We start from the raw sequence: 19,847 nt of genomic DNA, 5'->3' as shown, positions 1-19,847 counted from the left end.
TAATTCTGCCTTCAGCAGAGTATAAAATAACCTGTGCTGTCTATATCAAATCCAAATGACAAAAGCAACATTTCACTGACTGTGGACACACAGAAGTAGATTTCCAGTCTTTAACTGTGGCATTAGATCATGTGTGAAGGGTTGTCCCAGCGTGTCAAATCTACTGAATGCACACAGCAGTGATGGTATAATGACACAGGAAACCCGAATCTTGCCAACTTCATCATTTATTGATATCAATGTTGACAGGGAGAACAGCATGACCACATTATTTGAATCCTTTATTTTTAATCTCCACAAAAACCTCTGGCCAATAATAATGCACCAGACAAAATTAACATTGATCGGAACCAGGAGTTACAGGTGGGTGAACGTTGCTAGATACAGGTCAGTTAGTGGAGGAGCCGTGCTTACTGCTAAGAGCTAGCAGAACGCCTGGTACTGACAGGGCCCTGTAGTGACAAGTTATTTCCACTGGAGGGCGCTGCGAAGCACCCAATCACAGGGCTCCAAATAATATGTACATGAGGTACATTCACACACTGTGGTGCACGGATCTGATGGTCAGTACCATCTGAATAGGAAGGAAAACGACCTAGATCGACAAAGACAGATGCAGTACTGTCTTCCTGCATGGGAGAAGATGGATGGATGGGGGGGGGGGAGCAAAGATGTGTGACTTAACTGCTCTGTGATAGCTACCCCAAACACACAGTGGCTTAGTGCTGCTAACTGAATTCCTCTCATTCTCATTCATAAATTACACTTCTCGGAGAGGCCGTTGGGGGAAAAGGAGGCGGAGACAAGAAATATATGTGGAGACAAGAAGGCAGGTGGGAAGGAGGGGCTGGGTTAGGGTCCGGGACTCTGGGCTCGAGCAGGGCAGGGCACGTCTAGTACGAGGGTGGGGTGGAGGGGGAGAGGGGTGTGTGGTGGCGCCCAGGGCACGGTCTAGGTCAAAGGCTACAGGACAGGAGGGGGGCCCCCAGCAGAAGAGAGGGCGGGGACACAGGTTAGGGAGCCTGCGTGGTGCCCAGACCCACGGCGTTGGCGTAGGCCGACAGCAGGCTGACCACCTGCCTGGTCTCCAGGGTGAGCCGCGCCTCCGTCAGCCAGTCCTGGGCCACGCGGCGCGCCTCGCCCCGCAGCTGGTTCAGCAGCTTGGCGGCCAGCTCCAGGTCGCCGTGCTCCAGGCTGTAGGAGGCGTACGCCAGCAGGCGGAAGGGGTCCAGGTCGTCGTCGGCGAGCGCCGCCGGCGGCGCCTGCTGGGGCTCCTCGAACAGCAGCGCCGCCTGCAGGTAGGACAGGAAGTACTGGTAGAGGCTGTTGCGCGTCTCGTCGACGAGGGCCACGCGGCGCACCAGCCGGCGGATGGCGTGGAAGCGGGCGCGCAGCGACGCCTCGCTGTAGACGCCGCGGCTCAGCGACTCGGCGGGCAGGGCCGTGGCCAGCGTCTGGGCGAAGTCGTTGCCGGCGCAGCTCTGGCGCACGGCGTCCACGGCGCCCTCCAGCGGCTCGGTGGGGGTCTCGGCCGAGGCGGTGCGCAGGGTGTAGTTGAGGGCCTCCACGGACAGCCACAGCTGGTGGGCCTTGCGGGCTTCCTCCTCGGCGATCACGTGACCTGGTCGGACGGGGGATCGGACGGGTTAGACGGGCGATCCCGTGTGCGTGCGCGAGCCCCTGTACGCCTGTGGCGTGTGTGTGTGTGTGTGTGTGAGAGACGGTGTGGGTGTCTTACTGTCGATGGCCTCCTCGACGCCCTTCAGCCTGGCGTAGGCAGCGTTCATGTCCAGGGTGAAGCTGTCCAGCTGCTCCTGAGTCAGTCTGCGGTAGGCCGTCTCCTGCTCCAGCATCTTACTGCTGAGCACCTGGGAGGGGAAGGGAGGGACAGACTGAGTGAGTGTGTGTGTGTGTGTGTGTGTGAGAGAGACAGTTAGTTCCTGTGTAGATGTGTGTTAGGGTGTGAGCAACTGTCAGCCTGTGTTTGTGTCTGTTTGTGTGTGTGTCTGTTTGTGTGTGTGTCTGTTTGTGTGTGTATGTCTGTTTGTGTGTTTATGTCTGTTTGTGTGTGTGTCTGTTTGTGTGTGTGTCTGTTTGTGTGTGTGTCTGTTTGTGTGTGTCTGTGTGTGTGTCGTACCTCCTCTGCCTCGGTCCGCAGCTCCTGCTCTTGCACCTTCAGCACGTCCCTCAGATGGTCCGTGTGGGCGGCGGCCTGTCTGCGCAGCTGGGTCCTCATCTCAGCCTCCATCACATCACGCACCTCCTCCACCTGCACACGCACAGCAAACGTGAGCCTGATCCTAGCCCTGCAGGAGCTACACCCAAACATGAACCTAATCCTAGCCCCTATAGGAGCTACACCCAAACATGAACCTGATCCTAGCCCCTATAGGAGCTACACCCAAACATGAGCCTGATCCTAGCCCTACAGGAGCTACACCCAAACATGAGCCTGATCCTAGCCCTACAGGAGCTACACCCAAACATGAGCCTGATCCTAGCCCTACAGGAGCTACACCCAAACATGAACCTGATCCTAGCCCCTACAGGAGCTACACCCAAACATGAGCCTGATCCTAGCCCTACAGGAGCTACACCCAAACATGAGCCTGATCCTAGCCCTACAGGAGCTACACCCAACCATGAACCTGATCCTAGCCCCTATAGGAGCTACACCCAAACATGAACCTGATCCTAGCCCCTATAGGAGCTACACCCAAACATGAACCTGATCCTAGCCCTACAGGAGCTACACCCAAACATGAACCTGATCCTAGCCCTATAGGAGCTACACCCAAACATGAGCCTGATCCTAGCCCTACAGGAGCTACACCCAAACATGAGCCTGATCCTAGCCCCTATAGGAGCTACACCCAAACATGAGCCTGATCCTAGCCCTACAGGAGCTACACCCAAACATGAGCCTGATCCTAGCCCTACAGGAGCTACACCCAAACATGAACCTGATCCTAGCCCCTACAGGAGCTACACCCAACCATGAACCTGATCCTAGCCCCTATAGGAGCTACACCCAAACATGAACCTGATCCTAGCCCCTATAGGAGCTACACCCAAACATGAACCTCATCCTAGCCCAACAGGAGCTACACCCAAACATGAGCCTCATCCTAGCCCCTACAGGAGCTACACCCAAACATGAGCCTGATCCTAGCCCTACAGGAGCTACACCCAAACATGAGCCTGATCCTAGCCCTACAGGAGCTACACCCAAACATGAACCTGATCCTAGCCCCTACAGGAGCTACACCCAACCATGAACCTGATCCTAGCCCCTATAGGAGCAACACCCAAACATGAACCTGATCCTAGCCCCTATAGGAGCTACACCCAAACATGAACCTCATCCTAGCCCTACAGGAGCTACACCCAACCATGAACCTGATCCTAGCCCCTATAGGAGCTACACCCAAACATGAACCTGATCCTAGCCCCTACAAGAGCTACACCCAAACATGAATCTGATCCTAGCCCTACAGGAGCTACACCCAAACATGAGCCTGATCCTAACCCTACAGGAGCTACACCCAAACATGAACCTCATCCTAGCCCTACAGGAGCTACACCCAAACATGAGCCTGATCCTAGCCCTACAGGAGCTACACCCAAACATGAACCTGATCCTAGCCCCTATAGGAGCTACACCCAACCATGAACCTGATCCTAGCCCCTATAGGAGCTACACCCAAACATGAACCTGATCCTAGCCCCTATAGGAGCTACACCCAAACATGAACCTGATCCTAGCCCTACAGGAGCTACACCCAACCATGAACCTGATCCTAGCCCTACAGGAGCTACACCCAAACATGAACCTGATCCTAGCCCTATAGGAGCTACACCCAAACATGAGCCTGATCCTAGCCCTACAGGAGCTACACCCAAACATGAGCCTGATCCTAGCCCCTATAGGAGCTACACCCAAACATGAGCCTGATCCTAGCCCTACAGGAGCTACACCCAAACATGAGCCTGATCCTAGCCCTACAGGAGCTACACCCAAACATGAGCCTGATCCTAGCCCTTATAGGAGCTACACCCAAACATGAGCCTGATCCTAGCCCCTACAGGAGCTACACCCAAACATGAGCCTGATCCTAGCCCTACAGGAGCTACACCCAAACATGAACCTGATCCTAGCCCCTACAGGAGTACACCCAACCATGAACCTGATCCTAGCCCCTATAGGAGCTACACCCAAACATGAACCTGATCCTAGCCCCTATAGGAGCTACACCCAAACATGAACCTCATCCTAGCCCCTACAGGAGCTACACCCAAACATGAATCTGATCCTAGCCCTACAGGAACTACACCCAAACATGAGCCTGATCCTAGCCCTACAGGAGCTACACCCAAACATGAGCCTCATCCTAGCCCTACAGGAGCTACACCCAAACATGAGCCTCATCCTAGCCCTACAGGAGCTACACCCAAACATGAGCCTGATCCTAGCCCTACAGGAGCTACACCCAAACATGAGCCTGATCCTAGCCCTACAGGAGCTACACCCAAACATGAGCCTGATCTGAGGCCCACACACACACACCTTCTTCTCCTGCTCCAGCCTCAGCTGCTCCCTGTTGTGTTCCAGGGCGGTGGCGATGGCGGCCTCTTGGGCCTTGAGGTCCTCTGCCTTCAGCTGCTCCAGAGCCGCCTCCAGGTGGATCTGCTCGCGCACGCGCTGCTCCGCCAGCTCGCGGTTCAACTGGTCGATGCGCCGGTGGGCGTGGGCGATCAGCGAGTTCAAGTCGTCCTGGGTCAGCTTCCCTGCTGGAGAGACGGGGGGTGATGGCGTCAACACTACGACGGCCGCACCCGCTCTAGCGTCAAACTACAACTCCCACACATCGTGACCGTGAAACTACAACTACCACAGTCAACTACAGGCCATGTCCAGAGGTCAAACTCTAGACTTTACCCATGACAACACAGGGGGTGCACAGCGCTCTAGAACGCTCTTAGAACGTTCCTAAGGAGCTCTTAGCGTTAAGAGCTTCTCAACGAATCTGGGAAACCCGGCCAATAACTACTCGTTGGTTTTCACCGCAGTTTCCCCCAAATCCTCACAGCGTCCGTGTCCCTGAGGGGCCGCGTGCAGAGGTGAGCGTGGACTTACTGAGGCCCTTCCAGTTGGCCTGGATCTCCGGCGTGATGCTGTTGAGCTCCTTCTGGAACTGGACCTTGGCCTCCGTCACCAGGTCGCTGTACTGAGACACGATCTTGGCCTCGGTCTGGGCCGTCTGGACCTGCACACAGACACGCGACGCGGTCAGAGAGCGGGACAGCGAGAGGAAGGTGTCGCTGCCGCGAGGGGGAGCGTCCGGGCTGTTACCTTGGTGACCACGCCGTCCAGGTCCACCACCATGCTGTGCAGGTTCTCCTCGGCCGCGAGGATCTGAGGTCGGGCGGCCGCGATGTTGGAATCCTTGGCTCCGTCGATCACCGCTCTCAGCTTCTCCAGCTCCTCCCTGGACACAACGCACGCAGCCATGACGGGAGTGTGTCCTGTTAGCATTTGTGTGTGTGTGTGTGTGTGTGAGGTCTTACTTGGCCTTGACCAGGGCCGCTCCAGCCTCGTCCACATGCCGGCTGCGGTCACTCAGCGCGTCCTCCAGAGCCCTCCACTGAGCTGACTTCTTATCCGGAGGAGCCTGCACACACACAAACACACGCACACAAAAACCTTGATGTTAGGAGGGCATTTGTAAGTGTGTGTGTGGGTCTCAAGGCTTCCAGGTTCTCCCTGTGCATATGTCTCTGTGTGTGTGTGTGTGTGTGGGGGGGGGGTCTCAAGGCTTCCAGGTTCTCCCTGTGCATTTGTGCACATGTACGTGTGTGTCTGTGTGGGGGGTCTCACCTCGGCCTCCATGGCCTCCTTCAGCTTGTACGTGTGCTGGGCGATGGCCAGCAGCGCGGCCTCCTGGGCCCCGATGGCCTGCAGGGTCACCTTGGCCGAGTTCCCCAGGGACTCCTCCAGAGTGGACGCCATGGCTGCGGACGACACACATGACACCGGATCGGTTGGCGTCGCTCGCGAACCCGGGGGTTCAGTCCAACGAAAAAATGGAGCAGAGGGGCTGCGTGTGGGTGCGTGCGCGCGTGCGGTATGTGTGTGCGTGCGTCATCCACGTACAGGCCAGCAGGTCCTCCTCTGCCTTATCCTGCTGTGCCAGCCTGGCAGCCACCTCCTCCACCGGGCGCTCTGCCATGGCGGGCGCGGGCGCATGTTCATGAGCACACTCTGTACATTCTTCTGCTACGGAACACACACACAGACACAGGCCCCGTTTCAGCAGGGCGGGGACACGCGATACAGAAGCCTGGCATTGTCCCGCTCGACTCCGCCGACAGGTACCCACAATGCACCCCCTGCGATAAGCCCGGCGCTCCGACGTAGATAGCGTTATCTGTCAGTGAGGAATAGGATGGAATGGAAGCAAACACACACAGCGGTATGCGCAACACGGATGGGGTCGGCTCCATTTATACTGCAGGAACTTATCATTAACCCCCCCCCCCGCCCCCCTCCCCCCCCTACTTATGGCTTGCATTCGTCTTTGAAAGCTGGTTCGGAGCTGACCCCGATCGCAATGCACACACGCGCTCGCTCGCTCGAGACGAACGTCATGCGGGGGGACAGGCAGGGTGGTGAGATCAGGATTAGCTTCAGCCGAACAGGAAGTGAGGAGAACGCCTGGCTGTAGGGCTGATGTGAGCAGGACGGGTCCAGAGGACCACATCTCTACAGACACGAGACCACCAGAAGAGACGGAAATCACAGTCATGAAACGGAGCAGGAGATGGAGACAAAGAGTATTAGTGACGCGTGCAGGCTTCGACCCCTCCCCACTTAGGGCAGACAGACAGGCATGCAGCCTGGAGGAGGAGGGTGGTGGGGGGTGGGGGGTGGTCCTGGTCCTGCCAGGCGTGCTGGGGGGAGTGGGGGGGTGGGGGGGGAAGGGGCTGACCTGCAGGAGCCTCCTCCACGAGGCTGGGGGGGAGCGGGGCCTGTGTGTCGTTGCAGCCCGGAGCGGGCACAGAGGGCACATCGCTGATGGCTGATATGATCTGGGCCGCTGAAGCAGAGGCCTCTGCAACACAGGAGCACCGTCACAACACTGGGACTGGGCTGACTCCACTGGCTGTGGTCAGGGTATGTAGACTGTGGTCATGTTGTGGTCAGGGTATGTAGACTGTGGTCATGTTGTGGTCAGGGTATGTAGACTGTGGTCATGTTGTGGTCAAGGTATGTAGGCTGTGGTCAAGTTGTGGTCAAGGTATGTAGGCTGTGGTCAAGTTGTGGTCAGGGCATGTAGGCTGTGGTCAAGTTGTGGTCAAGGTATGTAGGCTGTGGTCAAGTTGTGGTCAAGGTATGTAGGCTGTGGTCAAGTTGTGGTCAAGGTATGTAGGCTGTGGTCAAGTTGTGGTCAGGGCATGTAGGCTGTGGTCATGTTGTGGTCAGGGCATGTAGGCTGTGGTCATGTTGTGGTCAGGGCATGTAGGCTGTGGTCATGTTGTGGTTGCCTTTAGTGAACTATAGTACATTTGGGCTACAGTTGTACAACACTGGGCATCTATAAAATGCCCAGCAGAGCAGCCAGACCAGAGTAGCTGTGGTGACTCACAGGCTCAAAACAGCAGACACAACTCTGTACCTATGTTCTATTACCGGCCATCTAGCCTTTATCTGCCTTCTGTCCAGGGCTTTCCCTAAACACACACACACACACGCGCGTCTGACTCCTCGTCTCAGAACAAAAAGCCAGAGAGAGAAGGCAGAAAGAAAAACATCTGATTACAGCATCCCCAGTATATGTGTGTATGCATGTGTGTGTGTCGTGCAGAGCTAAGTGCCTTAAGTCCATGATCTTCTATAAGCCTGACCAGTGGTGTGAACATGGGATCAAAAAGCCGATTTCTCCCAAACGTTTAAGAGCCAAACAACCACAGGACTGTGGTCCAGGGTAACATCTTGAGAGTCACCTCACCCTCTATGGTGGGCGGGGCTGGAGGGGCGGGCTCTGGGGCTGCGGCGGGAGCCTCCACCGGGGCCTCCGGGTCCGGCTGCTTGGTCTTGGGCAGCTTGGAGTCCTTGGAAACCTCAGAGATAGAGGATATCTGGAGGGGCTCCACCTTGGCCTAAAAACAAGAGTTTGTGCACACACACACACACACACACACACACACAAAGACGCACACCACCTTAGCACAGTACCTACACAGCTGATGAACAGCTGGCGGGTGAACAAAGAGTGAACGGCCCCAAGTCTTGGCCCACTCCAGCTGTTGGTTCACTCACTGGTTTCTTCCCTACTGGGGCAGGGACGGGTCCGAGCACCACGCCAAACAGCTGGTTGGAGTAGGGGACGTTCTTTTCCACGCTGGTCCGGAACTTGGGGTCCCAGCCGGCATAGACGACTGTGCCTCCCAGGCCCCCTGCCGCCGCCAGCAGACCGCCAGCCACGACCTTCCCGGCGGAGCCCCTGGGGAGACGGCGAGAGCAGACAGGGTGGAGGGATGAGTCGTCGTCTCGCCGCTCGGGAAGGACGCGAAAGGGAGAAGAGTCTGTCCTCCTGTGGGTCTGTTGACATCGCGTATCGGTCTCGTGGAGCGGTTGTGTTTGTCGCTCCTTTGTCGGTCTGTGCAGCGTCTGTTTCTTTAGACCGGGGGTGTTTAGTCCCTCAGGGCTCACTGTCCCGTATGCTTGAGATGTTTCCCTGCTCCAACACACCCGATTCAAATGAATGGGAAGGTCATCGAGCTCTGTGGAAGCCTGACGATGACCATTCGTTTGAATCAGGTGCGCTGGAGCAGGGAAACATCGAAAACATGAAAGACAGTGGATGCTGAGGACCAGGATTATACACCTCTGCTTTAGACTATTCCCTGCGTGTGTGTGTGTGTGTGTGTGTTTGTGTGTGTAGCTCCAACCTACCCTGATGCTCCAGAGGTGTAGCGTCGACAGGGCTGCAGGGGATGGAGGGCTGCATTTCCACACAGGCACTTCTGGAGCGCAGAGGAAAGGCAAGCATTCAATACAGAACTCATATTCGAACTCATTTCAACAGACATGGCTGCTAGGTCCACATCCAATCTAGTGTCAGTGTGACATACCGGGCCTTGTATAGTTTCGAAGAATAATTTATTAGCAATTGAAAACCTCTAAATGTATCGGTTGAATCAGCCTTACACCCATACACGTGATTCATCACCACGCACACATCACAGAGAACTATGTCTTCTCTTCCGCTCTAAGTTATGAGAGGAGAGACGGTCGGCAGTAGACCTGTACTATACATTCATGTTCGGTAGATATCCCCACTGCAATTACTGACAGAACTATCACTTTGTTTACATTTAGGAGTGGAAACTACTTGGCAAGGTCATGTGCCCTTGGTAAAAATATATGACGCCTTGCCCTTTCTCTCCGTGTCTGACATGGAGTTATAGCTGTGCAGCGTGTGACTACACACTGAATTGGAATACCCATGAGGAATGTACAAGATAACACGCAACCTCTTGAACACAAATAGTCCATTTCAACTTGTCATTGCACATGGATACTTTCAGAAATCATAATGATCAACCAGGTCCGGCCATCCTACAACGGCAGATATTGGTGGATACTATTGTCACTCCCTCTGGTTCCGCCTGTCATTTGCAAGGTAGTCCAGTCAGTCACAAAATCACCGCCTCTTCCCACAAAGCTAGACTGCGTGCTTATCGTTTCGTCAGTTGCTAATGCTATCAATGAAAGCTAGGCTATTAGCTAAATGTTTCCCTTGGCCCTAGGTCCATTCACTGTGACTATATATACGGGTCACGGCAAGAATGCGAAGTTGGTAGCTAAAGCATTTTAAGGGCGCAAAGGGTGCCATTCTGCAGACAGACGCGGCGGTACAGGCCCAGTGTGGGTCACTGAATGACCGCTCGTCTCCGGCTAACAAGTTAGCTAGGCTAAAACAGTAACATTGTGTTCCTTACCCGCGCTGCAGAATTTGCCCCTTTCAAGCAGACTCGCAGCATTGTGGTCGGTACTCCCTTGTTTCTTGAATTATGATAAATATTCTTTCAGCTCAGCAAAACATCCTAAAAGCTGTCAACCTTCTGATGCAGTTAGTTAACCACCTCCCGACACACGAGATATTTCCAGGCAGCTCTTCGCCAAGTGACAGACAGGCAGCGCATGCGCGCCGGGTACGCCCAACTGCGAAAAATGTCGTCATGGGTTCATAGTTGAATTTACTGTACCTACAGTAATATCGTGTAAAAGAAAACGAAGAAATCGTGACGGAAATACTGAATAAATTGGACATTCTATCCCACCTTGATTACCTGTAAAATATAGTTCTACGGTATTACGATCTTGGTTAATACCTCATACACGGAGGCTACTCATTCCATTAAAGTTACATTTAAGTTGTAAGATGTTACAAATTATATTGAGGTCATGGCCCATATTAGCTGCTAGAGATCATTGACAGGTGCAGAGGCTCATTTGATCTAGTATCCAGAGTGTTGGTCACAACAACAATTGCATCACACATTTCATATGAAACTCAACTTTATTTGAGGACAACATGTTACAAGTCAAGCTCTCATTTCTCTGGTCCAAGTCCAACTACACAGAGTACAAGGATGAGTGACTAGGATTGTTATGATCCCTCATAAATAATAATATTAATCTGTTTAACAACAACCACAGATGGGCATGCTCCGGGGCCAGCTGCGCAGGACACCATGTAAAGGGACATTCCACTTGTTTTTTTGTTTTTCTTCTTTTCAGGTTTTACAGGGAAAGAATGCACTCATGTTTATTAAGTTGTACGATCGCTTGTTAAATTCTTATTATTACATATAAATGTACATGCCTCAAACTTGCCTCTGAACAGAGGCCTGGTTGGTAGTTGGTGGATCATGTTTATCCAGGGCCTGATCATACTGGTTCTGTCCTACTGGTTCTGTGTGGATCTCTAAGAAGGGACTGTTCTTGTTGATAGACTGGGAGAGCCAGTAGAGAGGTCAAGGGTCACCTCTTCAGATCGTTATTCTGTTTCTGTTTATAATGTATCATATTTATACTGGGTCTCTATCATTTCAATTCACACATTCTCTGCGTTATTTGTCACCACTTCTGTGGGATCTTAATTTAACATCAAAAATAGTTACCCATACCCACATTTTTGTTAAGCATTTTGATAATCTACTATTTAAACAAAGGGCATAATGAATCCCAATGCTTTCCTATGAGACTAGTGTTGAGGATTACTAACATAAGCAGGTCCTACTTGTAGTGTGACTGCAAACACCATAGAGATAAACACAGGTACTATTTCCAGTTTTAACTCTACGGTTCACCAAGCCAACAGTTGAGGCAACCCGACCATGACCAGGGACAAACAAGAGGGCACAGCCAGGGATTCTATCAGTAACATTTAAGTGCAGGAGGCAGGTGTGTGAAGTCAAACAGGAAGTCTGTTATTGTTCTTCCTGCTCCACTGGTTTCTTCTTGTAAGGAGGCCAGCGACACACGGGGCAGCAGTGGCGTCCTTCCGCCAGCCAGACCACAATGCACTGCTGGTGGAAGGCGTGACCGCACGGCAGCCCCATTAACAGGAAGTCCGCCTCGAAGGTCTCCAGACACACCACGCACTCCGTGCAGTGTAGCATGTCAGCCGGCCACTGGGACCAATCGGGACGCAGCTCCTCCCTCCTCCGGCATGGCTCCTCCCCAGCACTGCCGCAGGAATCACATGACTCAGAAACAGATGTCTCCTCACGCTCACTGTCAGAGGGATAAGTCTGGGTTTGGGTCAGAGGCCGGGTCTGCTGATGTTCTATACTGTCCGGGGTCTGGGCTGGTTCTGTTCTACCCTGGGCCAGCCCTGTGATGTCCATTGTTCTAGTGTCCATATCCATGTCCCCACCCCTGGCTCCATCTACTTCAGTCTGAAACACCTGATTGGTCCGGAACCTCCAAGTGGGCAGAGCCTTGATGTAGTCGATGGGCACGAGGGGGTGGAGCCACAGGTCAGGGAACGCCAGCCTCTCCAGCAGGAAGTGGGGGTCTTCGTCCCAGTCGGACTGGTCAGGGTGGGGCTGCAGCGAGGCCATCGGGTGGACCAGGAGGCTGCTGTACCAGTCCCAGAGGCTGCACAGCCACTCCAGGTTGTTGGGGCTCTGCTCCTCGTTGCTGCACCTCCTCTTCCTCTCAAAGTAGTCGATGAGGAGGCCGTGGGCCAGGTAGGTGCTGAGGAACAGGGCCGGGTGGGAGGAGTAGAAGGTCCAGTCGGCGCGGACCCACGAAGCCAGGCAAGTGGTGTCGGCGTAGCGGAGCAGCTTCAGGCTGCAGGCGTAGAAGGCCTCCAGGTAGGGCAGCTGCAGCAGGGCCAGGACGGGCAGCCAGGACGTCAGCAGGAGGGAGTTGTACGTCCCCAGAGTGCTGATCAGCACCACGAACCGCTTGACGGTGGCACCCTGGGTGATGAACAGGTCCATCCAGGCCAGGAGGTTGACCATAACCAGGCTGAGCACAAACAGGTCGTTGACCTCGGGCTGCACGGAACGCAGGAACGTATCCATGGCCGCCAGGGAGATAAACTCCCCCGTGCTGTTGCCGTAGCGATAGATCCCTTCCGGCATCTTCAGGATATAGGAAGGCATCTGATCCACGCCGACTTCCCGGAGGCTGCTGGCGTTGTCCCAGTGGCGCACGTCCACAAAGATGAACTCGATCCGGCCGGTGAATTTGACGCTGAGCGCCGAGAAGAAGGCCGGGGGGGTGGCCAGGCGGGCAAACAGGAACATCTTGATGGGGTGGGACTGGCTTGGACGCCATTCCTCAGCAAGCTGCTCCGTTTGCCGCAGGGTCTTGATGCGAGACGCCACGTGGGCCGTCATCCACTTGAAGATATGCTCCGCCTCGATGCGGCGCCCGGCGTACTCCTTCAGCATGACCTTCCCCTTGGAGGAGTAGGTCTGTGGCACCGACATGATCAAGGTGGACTTCATCCAGCCGCGCTTCCGACAGTACCTGCGAAACGGTTGGGATTTGGCGGTAAATTCGATCCTCGAAGGTAGTTTACGACAGCTTGTTCTGGGAGGAGGTGTACGGGGAGGTGTGCGTCTCTCACCTGGGGTCACTGGAGCAGTTGAAGGTGCCCGTGCGAATGCCAAACTGAGAGACCTTCTGGACCATCTTACCCCAGTTGGCTTTGCTTAGCAAGGCGTCTCGATCCTGGGCTATCACCTGCACGTGTACACACACACACAGACTCAGTAAAGCCTTTGTCAACAGTTGGACAATGCAAGAATGCAAGAACATCCATAAACATGCAGAAGTTCTGTGCTAACCTGGACCAACCAGATGCCATCCTTGGTGTCCTCCACCAGCTCATAGAAATGCATCTCACCACTGAAGGAGGTGCTGGAGTCTGACTGCACCTGCTGCTCCTCGTTTTTAATGGCTGAGTACAACTCCCCCTGCATCAGGTCCCCTGCAAACACACATCAGATTAGGAGGTACACTTGAGGCGCAGTTTGGTGTATTGACACAGCAGTTGCGGTTGTTATTGACTCTATTTAAGCGCACCTTACAGACACCATTGTGATGTACACCTTCGGCAAATTTTGACTTAAATTGGAGTGCGTAGGATGACTAATGCGCATTGTAGTTTATGAGTTTTGGTTTCCGTTACTTTTTATCGTGCCCGTTAACGTGACAGTAAGTGCAATTGTATCTCGTGGATCAATACTAGGCCTACTTCTGTACCGCATCTCCTAGTTTTGACAGTTACCCAACATATTTCCCGTGTTCAGTAACATTGTGTTTACATAGGCTGTTATCTTGTCACCTGATTTCTCCACCAGCTCTCTGACATCCCTTTTCTCCGCAAGGCCGGAGTATCCCAGGCCTCGACATTCCAGGATGGTCTTCAACTTCTTAAAGCTCAGTGTCACTGGATCTACCAGCTGAGTGGCGAAGATCCCCGTCTCATACCAGACAACTGCTTCAAAGAATCGGGCCAGGACGAAAAGTACCAGGAAGTACAGCAGCAGAAAAAAGAGTTTCAGCCACATCTTACTCTGGAAGATGTTTCCTGCAGCGTCTGGAGAAGTATCAGAGCCTCTTCTTTCTCATTGAGGTTTCAGGGTCAGATTTTGGTCGACTGTCGGCAAGACAGTTGTCACTTCACTAGACAAACGTTGGTTGGCAGTGGCAACTTCCAAACTAAACGGACTGGAAAAATATATTTGAAGGATCAAACGCTGACAGCCAGACCGGTTGTCTGGCAACGAATAATTGCGACTGTCCTACGTCCAACTATAATTTTTCAAAGTGTCCACCATTTTCACAAATAGTTTTGGTAGCTCGCTCTATGCATCTTAACGCGAGTGAACGAGACGCGAGAATTAGCCTAGCATGGCAAGTACGACCAAGGGCCCTGTCTGCATCGAGGAGAAAAACCCCAGCGAAGACAACGAAGAAAATGTTTCCCCCTCAAACAAGTTATGCGGTTTTTCCAATTGTTAGCTGAATACGCAGCGCAAGCAAAATATGATGAGGCAATTATAGTCTATGCAGCAGTGGCTGATGTACATCGTCTTTATGGCCCGATCAGCTGGGGTACATAACAAAGTGACGCGTTTTACGTAACTGTACACGTAAAAACCACAAGCCAGTAAAAACGTCCCAGCACAAAGTAGCTACTACAAATGTAGCGGTATTTTTTTTTTTTTTTTTTTACTTGCCGATGAACAAACTATTACGCACAGCTAAGTAAGACAGACATAACAAGTAACACTAAAAACAGATAAACACATTGTCAATCCACTTGTTTTATTTCAGACTTGAAAACAGGAAGTTGAAATGCTTAACAGGCAGGTGCTCTCATAGATATATATATATATAAACATATCTATGGGTGCTCTTGTCTAGAGCAGTTAGGGGATGATGAGGTCCTTCTGCTGGGCATTCACAGTGTTTTAAACCTGGGTCTAACTAGGAAAGTGGCAGACACCACCTCCCTCGACAGGCCTCTTTTAGTAGATCCAGGAGTTAGCACCATGATAGGTCAGGTCAGGTTTCTCCATGGTTTAAAAAAGAAAAGAATCATTTAGGTGGCTTAAGCCTCTCAGTCTCCTGATTCATCTACAAGTCATCAGAAATTGAGTATTCAAGATGACACGTGATTGACGGATCATTCATGCAACCCAGGAGTCTTGGGCCACCTGTACGTTTGTGACTGTCGCAAAAAGGGGCCTTGGTCTTCGAAGGTCAGTCGAGTTATCGAGGTCCAGGTGAATGGGTAGGTCAGCCATGTTTGAGAGCCCCAGGGTGTCTAACACGCAAGTTGATAGTGTGCTAAGCAGGATATGGGTGAGTGTGACGGATCAAGGTGAGGCACAGTCTTGATGGAAAAACAGAAGGCAACATGGAGGACTATACAACATGGCAAAACGGAGGTGGTGTTTGTGAGGAGTAGAAGAGAGTTCTTTTTTTTTTTATAAACAATATATTTTCTTTTTTACACTAGCCTTCCATCAATTCAGAAGCACCCTTTGGTTGGTGTCTGGGTCAAATGGTCTCATTAAGAGAAAATAAGGAGAATCTAATCTGAAGGGTCTTGTACTGCATAGAAACGTCCAAATAATGTACTAATACAAAATTGTACCCTATCCTCCTCCTCTAAGACACTGGGCACAGTCTTCTGTTGTGAACAGCGGTTAGATGTAGTCGGAATACTTCACTTGGAATACTTCAGAAGAAACCTGTCATAGGCATCGTAGATGGCCTTCCTGGAACACACACACACCACAACTGGTCAGTACCAGAACATTCTAGAGAGCGACCCTCGTGTGTGTTTGTTTTGTCTCACCTAAAGAGGCCCTGCTTGAAGAGGTATGCGCTGATGTGGCCCCCTTTCAGGTAGCGCACCTCACAGCCGGGCCAGATCTCCTGCAGGCTCCGGACCCCCGTACGGGGGATATAGGCGTCCTCCTTGGCCTGCACCACGATGATCAGGCTGGGGTCCACCGGGACTGGAGGAGAGGGAGAGACGAGACACAACTCAGAGCACGGGATAGGCTAGCTTGTCTCCATCTCAGACCTGGGTCAAATACGATTGGCTAATTCTGTGTAATACTCAGGACCCAAGACTTATCTTGCCCATTGACCCCCCGTGATGTCAATTTGGAGTCAAATCCAATGCACTTCCACTACTTTGAAGTACTTTCAACTTGTCAATGAACCCATGTCATAGAGCCAGATCTATACCGACTGTTGGAGCCGTATTTGTATTGTAAGTTTATGTATGAGGCATTTCTCTGACCTGAGAAGTTGGCGATGTGGGTGCACTCGTCCATCACGCCCTTCATGAAGCACAGAGACATCCTCTGCAGGGACTGGCGCTGCCCGCTGCCCGCTCCCATGTTCTTGGCATGTAGCATGTTCATGTGTGGCCCACTGCTGCTGACTGCTGACAGCATCTGGTCCAGCCCGTCCCGGCCCCTCTCTCCTGAGAGCAGGATGCTGTCTCTCCCTCCCCCTCTGGTCGCCTGGGAGCGCAGCCCCAGCCTCTCCTCCTGGGGCCGGCTCAGCCCCAGCAGCTTTCCTGGCAGCTCCAGGCCTGACAGGGTGTCCAGACTGCAGGGAGAGTTCTTCACCAAGTCCTGGCCCATCTGGAATGAGTCCGTCTGCGGGGTGGAGAGGCGAGGAGTTTGTAAATCCCACAGTGCCAGTTGACATTGACATACCCGACTCCAGGTATTACTGATATACGGGTATGTAAGTCTTACATCAAAACAAAGTGTTTCATATCATGAAATATAGTAGCTTTATATAATAGTGAAATACAGTATAGTAGCTTTATATAATGGTGAAATATAAGGAGTTTCAGATCATAGTGAAATTAAGTAGTTTCATATTATGGTGAAATATAGTAGCGTCATATAACGAGGAAACATCCTATATAATAACCATCTATAAGTACAGATGAGAGCGTACCCCGCAGTACTCCAGCATTCTGATGATCTCACGCTCATAAACTGAGTGCATGGCATACTGCTTCTCCAGCTCCCTCCAGTTCACGGCTTTACTCAAAACACCCTGCAACACACACACAAAGACACAGACACACACAGTCACAGGTTGTACTCCAACACAGATTGACAGATTACTGATCCTTTTTTGAATTGGTTGTTATTTGTAAGTGGTTGAAATGAACATCCTACTGTGGTGAAGACATTAGAGGCAGTGGTCCAAGACAAACAGGGGATCAGAGGGATGGGCTTGGGCCAGTTGGTCACAGCCAGGGATGCCATCTGGGATCCAACGCACACACACACACACACACACTTTAGTGAACACCTCAGAGGGAAGCAGCTTTGTTGACTGTCTTTTCGAACACACAAGCTCTACGAGTCTGTGTCAGACTGTGATGTGTGGTGCTGCTTACTCACGTGCCCGCCCATGGACACTCCAGTCATTCCTAGAGGCCAGTAGCCTTCCCGCTCCAGCCAATGGAGAAGCACAGCTGACTCGAGGATCAGAGCCCCGCCCATTACAAACAGGTCGGACACATTCCTCAAGCTGGATCGACTACATTACCCACAGAGATGAACACTTAGGACATTGCAGAACAAGAATGTGTAAGAAATTGACTGTATGGCTGTTCTAATAGAACTTACATTTGGTCTTTTGGTTTCCGATATCCATGTGAACATCAGTCAAGGAAATGGAGCAATCAGACTTTTCATTTACATACCGAAGGGAACAAATACAAATGGGGTCAGGTCTAGAATGAAGGTCAGAGATGGGGTGAGGGTCAGTTATCTGGAGGATATAGTAGGGGTTCTCCAGCAGTAGAGAGGCCATGCCAGCTTCCTTGATCATCGGTCGGGCTATCAGGGTGCGTCGCCGCCAGAAGAACTAACGACCAATAAAGAGACGAGACACATGAATTCAGGGCACTCTATTGACTCCCTCACTACAGCAGCAGCGTACACATAAAACAATCAAGATACTGATAAAGGCCAAAGGGCTATTAGAGGCCTTCAGAAAAATGTTTGAGTCACCATGTACACAACTGTGGTTTAGGTTGTTCCTATAACAACATCCCTGTACTTCTTGAGACTTTGGTCACATGGCTAGACTCTGCCCTTCTACTTCCTGCCTAGCCTACTTACATGGTCTCCTGTGCCGGCCAGGTGGATGCATACTGGGCTGTGCCTCTTCCACTTCTTAGGAACTATAAACTGGAACCTGAGGAAGAGCAGAGCAGAGCAGGACTCAGTGACGGAACAAGACACGAAGCTGGACCTGTAGCATCGATGTAGAGGATTGCTTTGGAAGCTGAACTCCCAGGTCCAGTAGTGACGGGTCCCTGGTTCTGGACCAGAGGTGTGGTGGTGGGGGGGGGGTTCTCACCGGGCTTTGACAGACTCAGGGGGCAGGATTCCGGGGACAATTTCTTCCAGAGGAGAAATGAAGTAGCCATTATGGATCTTACAATCAGACTGATCCTCCACCTGCAGACATGAATAACATGATAACACAAACTTTAACAACACACTGTCTGAGGTTCACCTTATCTATCTACGATTCACACAGAAATGGGAGGGTAGGGGGGGTTACCATGACAACAGAACAATATGAAATGAAGGAGGGGGGGTTACATAACACCAGCAGCATGACAGGAAGGGAGAGTGGGGGTGTACCTTATCTATGAACACTGGGTAATCCTTGGGTACCAGGTCCTTACACTTCTCCCTGTTGCCAATTATTCTACGGAACTCAAATATTCTGTGGAAATATCGAGAAAGAATAAGGAATCAAGCTTGTAGTCTGATTAGACCGAGCACATGAACTTAGTGCCAGCCCCTCTCTGACCAAATCTCCCTTCCTCTCTCCATCTCTATGTAGATCTTTCTAAATAACTATTTTTCTCTTTACCTCTTGAGATCGTCAGGCTTTCCCCATCCTTGGATGAACAGTTTGGTGAGGAGGAGCCTTCTGTAGAGGACATCTAATCGGCTAACACCCATGGACAACGCTCTCTCATCTGGAGGCACAATAGATAGTTCAGCCACAGGTGTCAACCACGGGATGAAGATAATAGGTGTATTAGGTGACTGTCACCAGCAGAAAGGCCGTCGTAAACAAGAGGGACACTAGGTCACACTGTCAGGCAAGGGGTATAACAGCGCAGTGACCTTTATTCCACAGAGCACCGTTCTGTGCACGCGGGCGTGAAATGTGGTCGCGTTAGGATTACCTAACTTTCGACTTGTCACGTTCACAACTCAAACGATAACGGAACCATCAAAGATACACTTACAGTACTCCATCACCATCACACTCAAAAGCACCAGCCTGACACTGTAAAAGTTGTATGGACATTTGCTTAAGTTACGGACGGTGATCTTAATCAAATTAACAGGAATATAAATCTGAAGAGAGCGTGAAGTTGGCGAACAGAAATGCATAAATACCCGAAATAAATTAATGTACAAAGTACTGCCTGTTCAAGATTTTCATTCATTCAGGCTATAAATAACCATATGGAAAAACTTTATTTCACTTTTTGGTAGCAAATGCTAGCTAGTCAACTCTGCTGGAATGTTGGAATGTTGGTCTACAAATGCCGACTGCAAGATCATGCATTGTAAAGTATAAACATAGAGGCGTAAACGAAATATACCTCAACCTGTCACGGCGTATTGATGGCTTCCCAATAACGTTAGCATTGTTCAGCACCTTCGCTGCTGGTATAACACAGAGGACGAATTCCACTCCCGCTGGGTCCCTCACATCCCAGAGTTCAATG

The 19,847-nt window shown here is 51.8% G+C and overlaps 3 protein-coding genes across 6 annotated transcripts; all 3 read right to left on the bottom strand.

Moving 5' to 3' along the window:
• Positions 1-209: 209 nt before the first annotated feature.
• On the bottom strand, positions 210-10,210 carry immt (inner membrane protein, mitochondrial (mitofilin)). 4 transcript variants are annotated; one of them, XM_047020725.1, is made up of 14 exons: positions 10,006-10,210; positions 8,957-9,027; positions 8,321-8,504; positions 8,010-8,160; positions 6,990-7,112; positions 6,155-6,277; positions 5,879-6,012; positions 5,569-5,672; positions 5,354-5,489; positions 5,138-5,267; positions 4,568-4,788; positions 2,138-2,269; positions 1,739-1,868; positions 210-1,621 (listed from the first exon to the last, which is right to left on the bottom strand). In XM_047020725.1, the coding sequence occupies exons 1-14, from the start codon at positions 10,045-10,047 to the stop codon at positions 1,014-1,016; spliced, it is 2,289 nt and encodes a 762-aa protein (XP_046876681.1). In that variant the 5' UTR covers positions 10,048-10,210; the 3' UTR covers positions 210-1,013. The 4 variants fall into 4 exon arrangements, with proteins under 4 accessions (XP_046876681.1, XP_046876673.1, XP_046876697.1 ...); XM_047020717.1 differs by having other exon boundaries at positions 4,568-4,791; positions 10,006-10,209; XM_047020741.1 differs by lacking the exon at positions 6,155-6,277 and having other exon boundaries at positions 4,568-4,791.
• Positions 10,211-10,574: 364 nt separating this feature from the next.
• Positions 10,575-14,677, bottom strand: rnf103 (ring finger protein 103). Its single transcript, XM_047022808.1, has 4 exons — positions 13,875-14,677; positions 13,375-13,517; positions 13,155-13,270; positions 10,575-13,054 (listed from the first exon to the last, which is right to left on the bottom strand). The coding sequence occupies exons 1-4, from the start codon at positions 14,098-14,100 to the stop codon at positions 11,500-11,502; spliced, it is 2,040 nt and encodes a 679-aa protein (XP_046878764.1). The 5' UTR covers positions 14,101-14,677; the 3' UTR covers positions 10,575-11,499.
• A 166-nt stretch (positions 14,678-14,843) lies between these two features.
• abhd18 (abhydrolase domain containing 18) lies at positions 14,844-19,842 on the bottom strand. The gene is made up of 13 exons (XM_047015339.1): positions 19,722-19,842; positions 18,974-19,082; positions 18,739-18,823; positions 18,449-18,549; positions 18,208-18,283; positions 17,866-17,950; positions 17,710-17,737; positions 17,482-17,620; positions 17,254-17,343; positions 17,027-17,128; positions 16,353-16,716; positions 15,900-16,062; positions 14,844-15,819 (listed from the first exon to the last, which is right to left on the bottom strand). Exons 2-13 carry the CDS (start codon positions 19,063-19,065, stop codon positions 15,768-15,770), a joined length of 1,377 nt encoding a protein of 458 aa, XP_046871295.1. The 5' UTR covers positions 19,066-19,082; positions 19,722-19,842; the 3' UTR covers positions 14,844-15,767.
• Positions 19,843-19,847: the final 5 nt, after the last annotated feature.

Source organism: Hypomesus transpacificus, chromosome 1 (assembly GCF_021917145.1).
Source record: "Hypomesus transpacificus isolate Combined female chromosome 1, fHypTra1, whole genome shotgun sequence".
In the NCBI taxonomy this organism is placed as follows: domain Eukaryota; kingdom Metazoa; phylum Chordata; class Actinopteri; order Osmeriformes; family Osmeridae; genus Hypomesus; species Hypomesus transpacificus.
The sequence above is the reverse complement of the archived record's forward strand: the minus strand, read 5'-3'. Positions and strand labels throughout refer to the sequence as shown.

Bases quoted from the DNA above. Each gene is read 5' to 3' on its own strand.
- immt (XM_047020717.1), bottom strand. From the start codon at position 10,047: ATGCTGCGAGTCTGCTTGAAAGGGGCAAATTCTGCAGCGCGG. The intron at 7,113-8,009 runs GTGAGGTGACTC...CCTGTGTTGCAG, and splicing joins AGCCCCGCCCACCATAGAGG to AGGCCTCTGCTTCAGCGGCC. The intron at 5,673-5,878 runs GTGAGACCCCCC...GTGTGTGTGCAG, and splicing joins AGGAGGCCATGGAGGCCGAG to GCTCCTCCGGATAAGAAGTC.
- abhd18 (XM_047015339.1), bottom strand. From the start codon at position 19,065: ATGGGTGTTAGCCGATTAGATGTCCTCTACAGAAGGCTCCTCCTCACC. The intron at 18,824-18,973 runs GTAAAGAGAAAA...ATATTTCCACAG, and splicing joins AAGCCTGACGATCTCAAGAG to AATATTTGAGTTCCGTAGAA. The intron at 17,344-17,481 runs GTGAGTAAGCAG...GTTGGATCCCAG, and splicing joins GAGTGTCCATGGGCGGGCAC to ATGGCATCCCTGGCTGTGAC.
- rnf103 (XM_047022808.1), bottom strand. From the start codon at position 14,100: ATGTGGCTGAAACTCTTTTTTCTGCTGCTGTACTTCCTGGTACTTTTC. The intron at 13,518-13,874 runs GTGACAAGATAA...GTGTGTTTGCAG, and splicing joins AGAGCTGGTGGAGAAATCAG to GGGACCTGATGCAGGGGGAG. The intron at 13,055-13,154 runs GTGAGAGACGCA...ACCGTTTCGCAG, and splicing joins AACTGCTCCAGTGACCCCAG to GTACTGTCGGAAGCGCGGCT.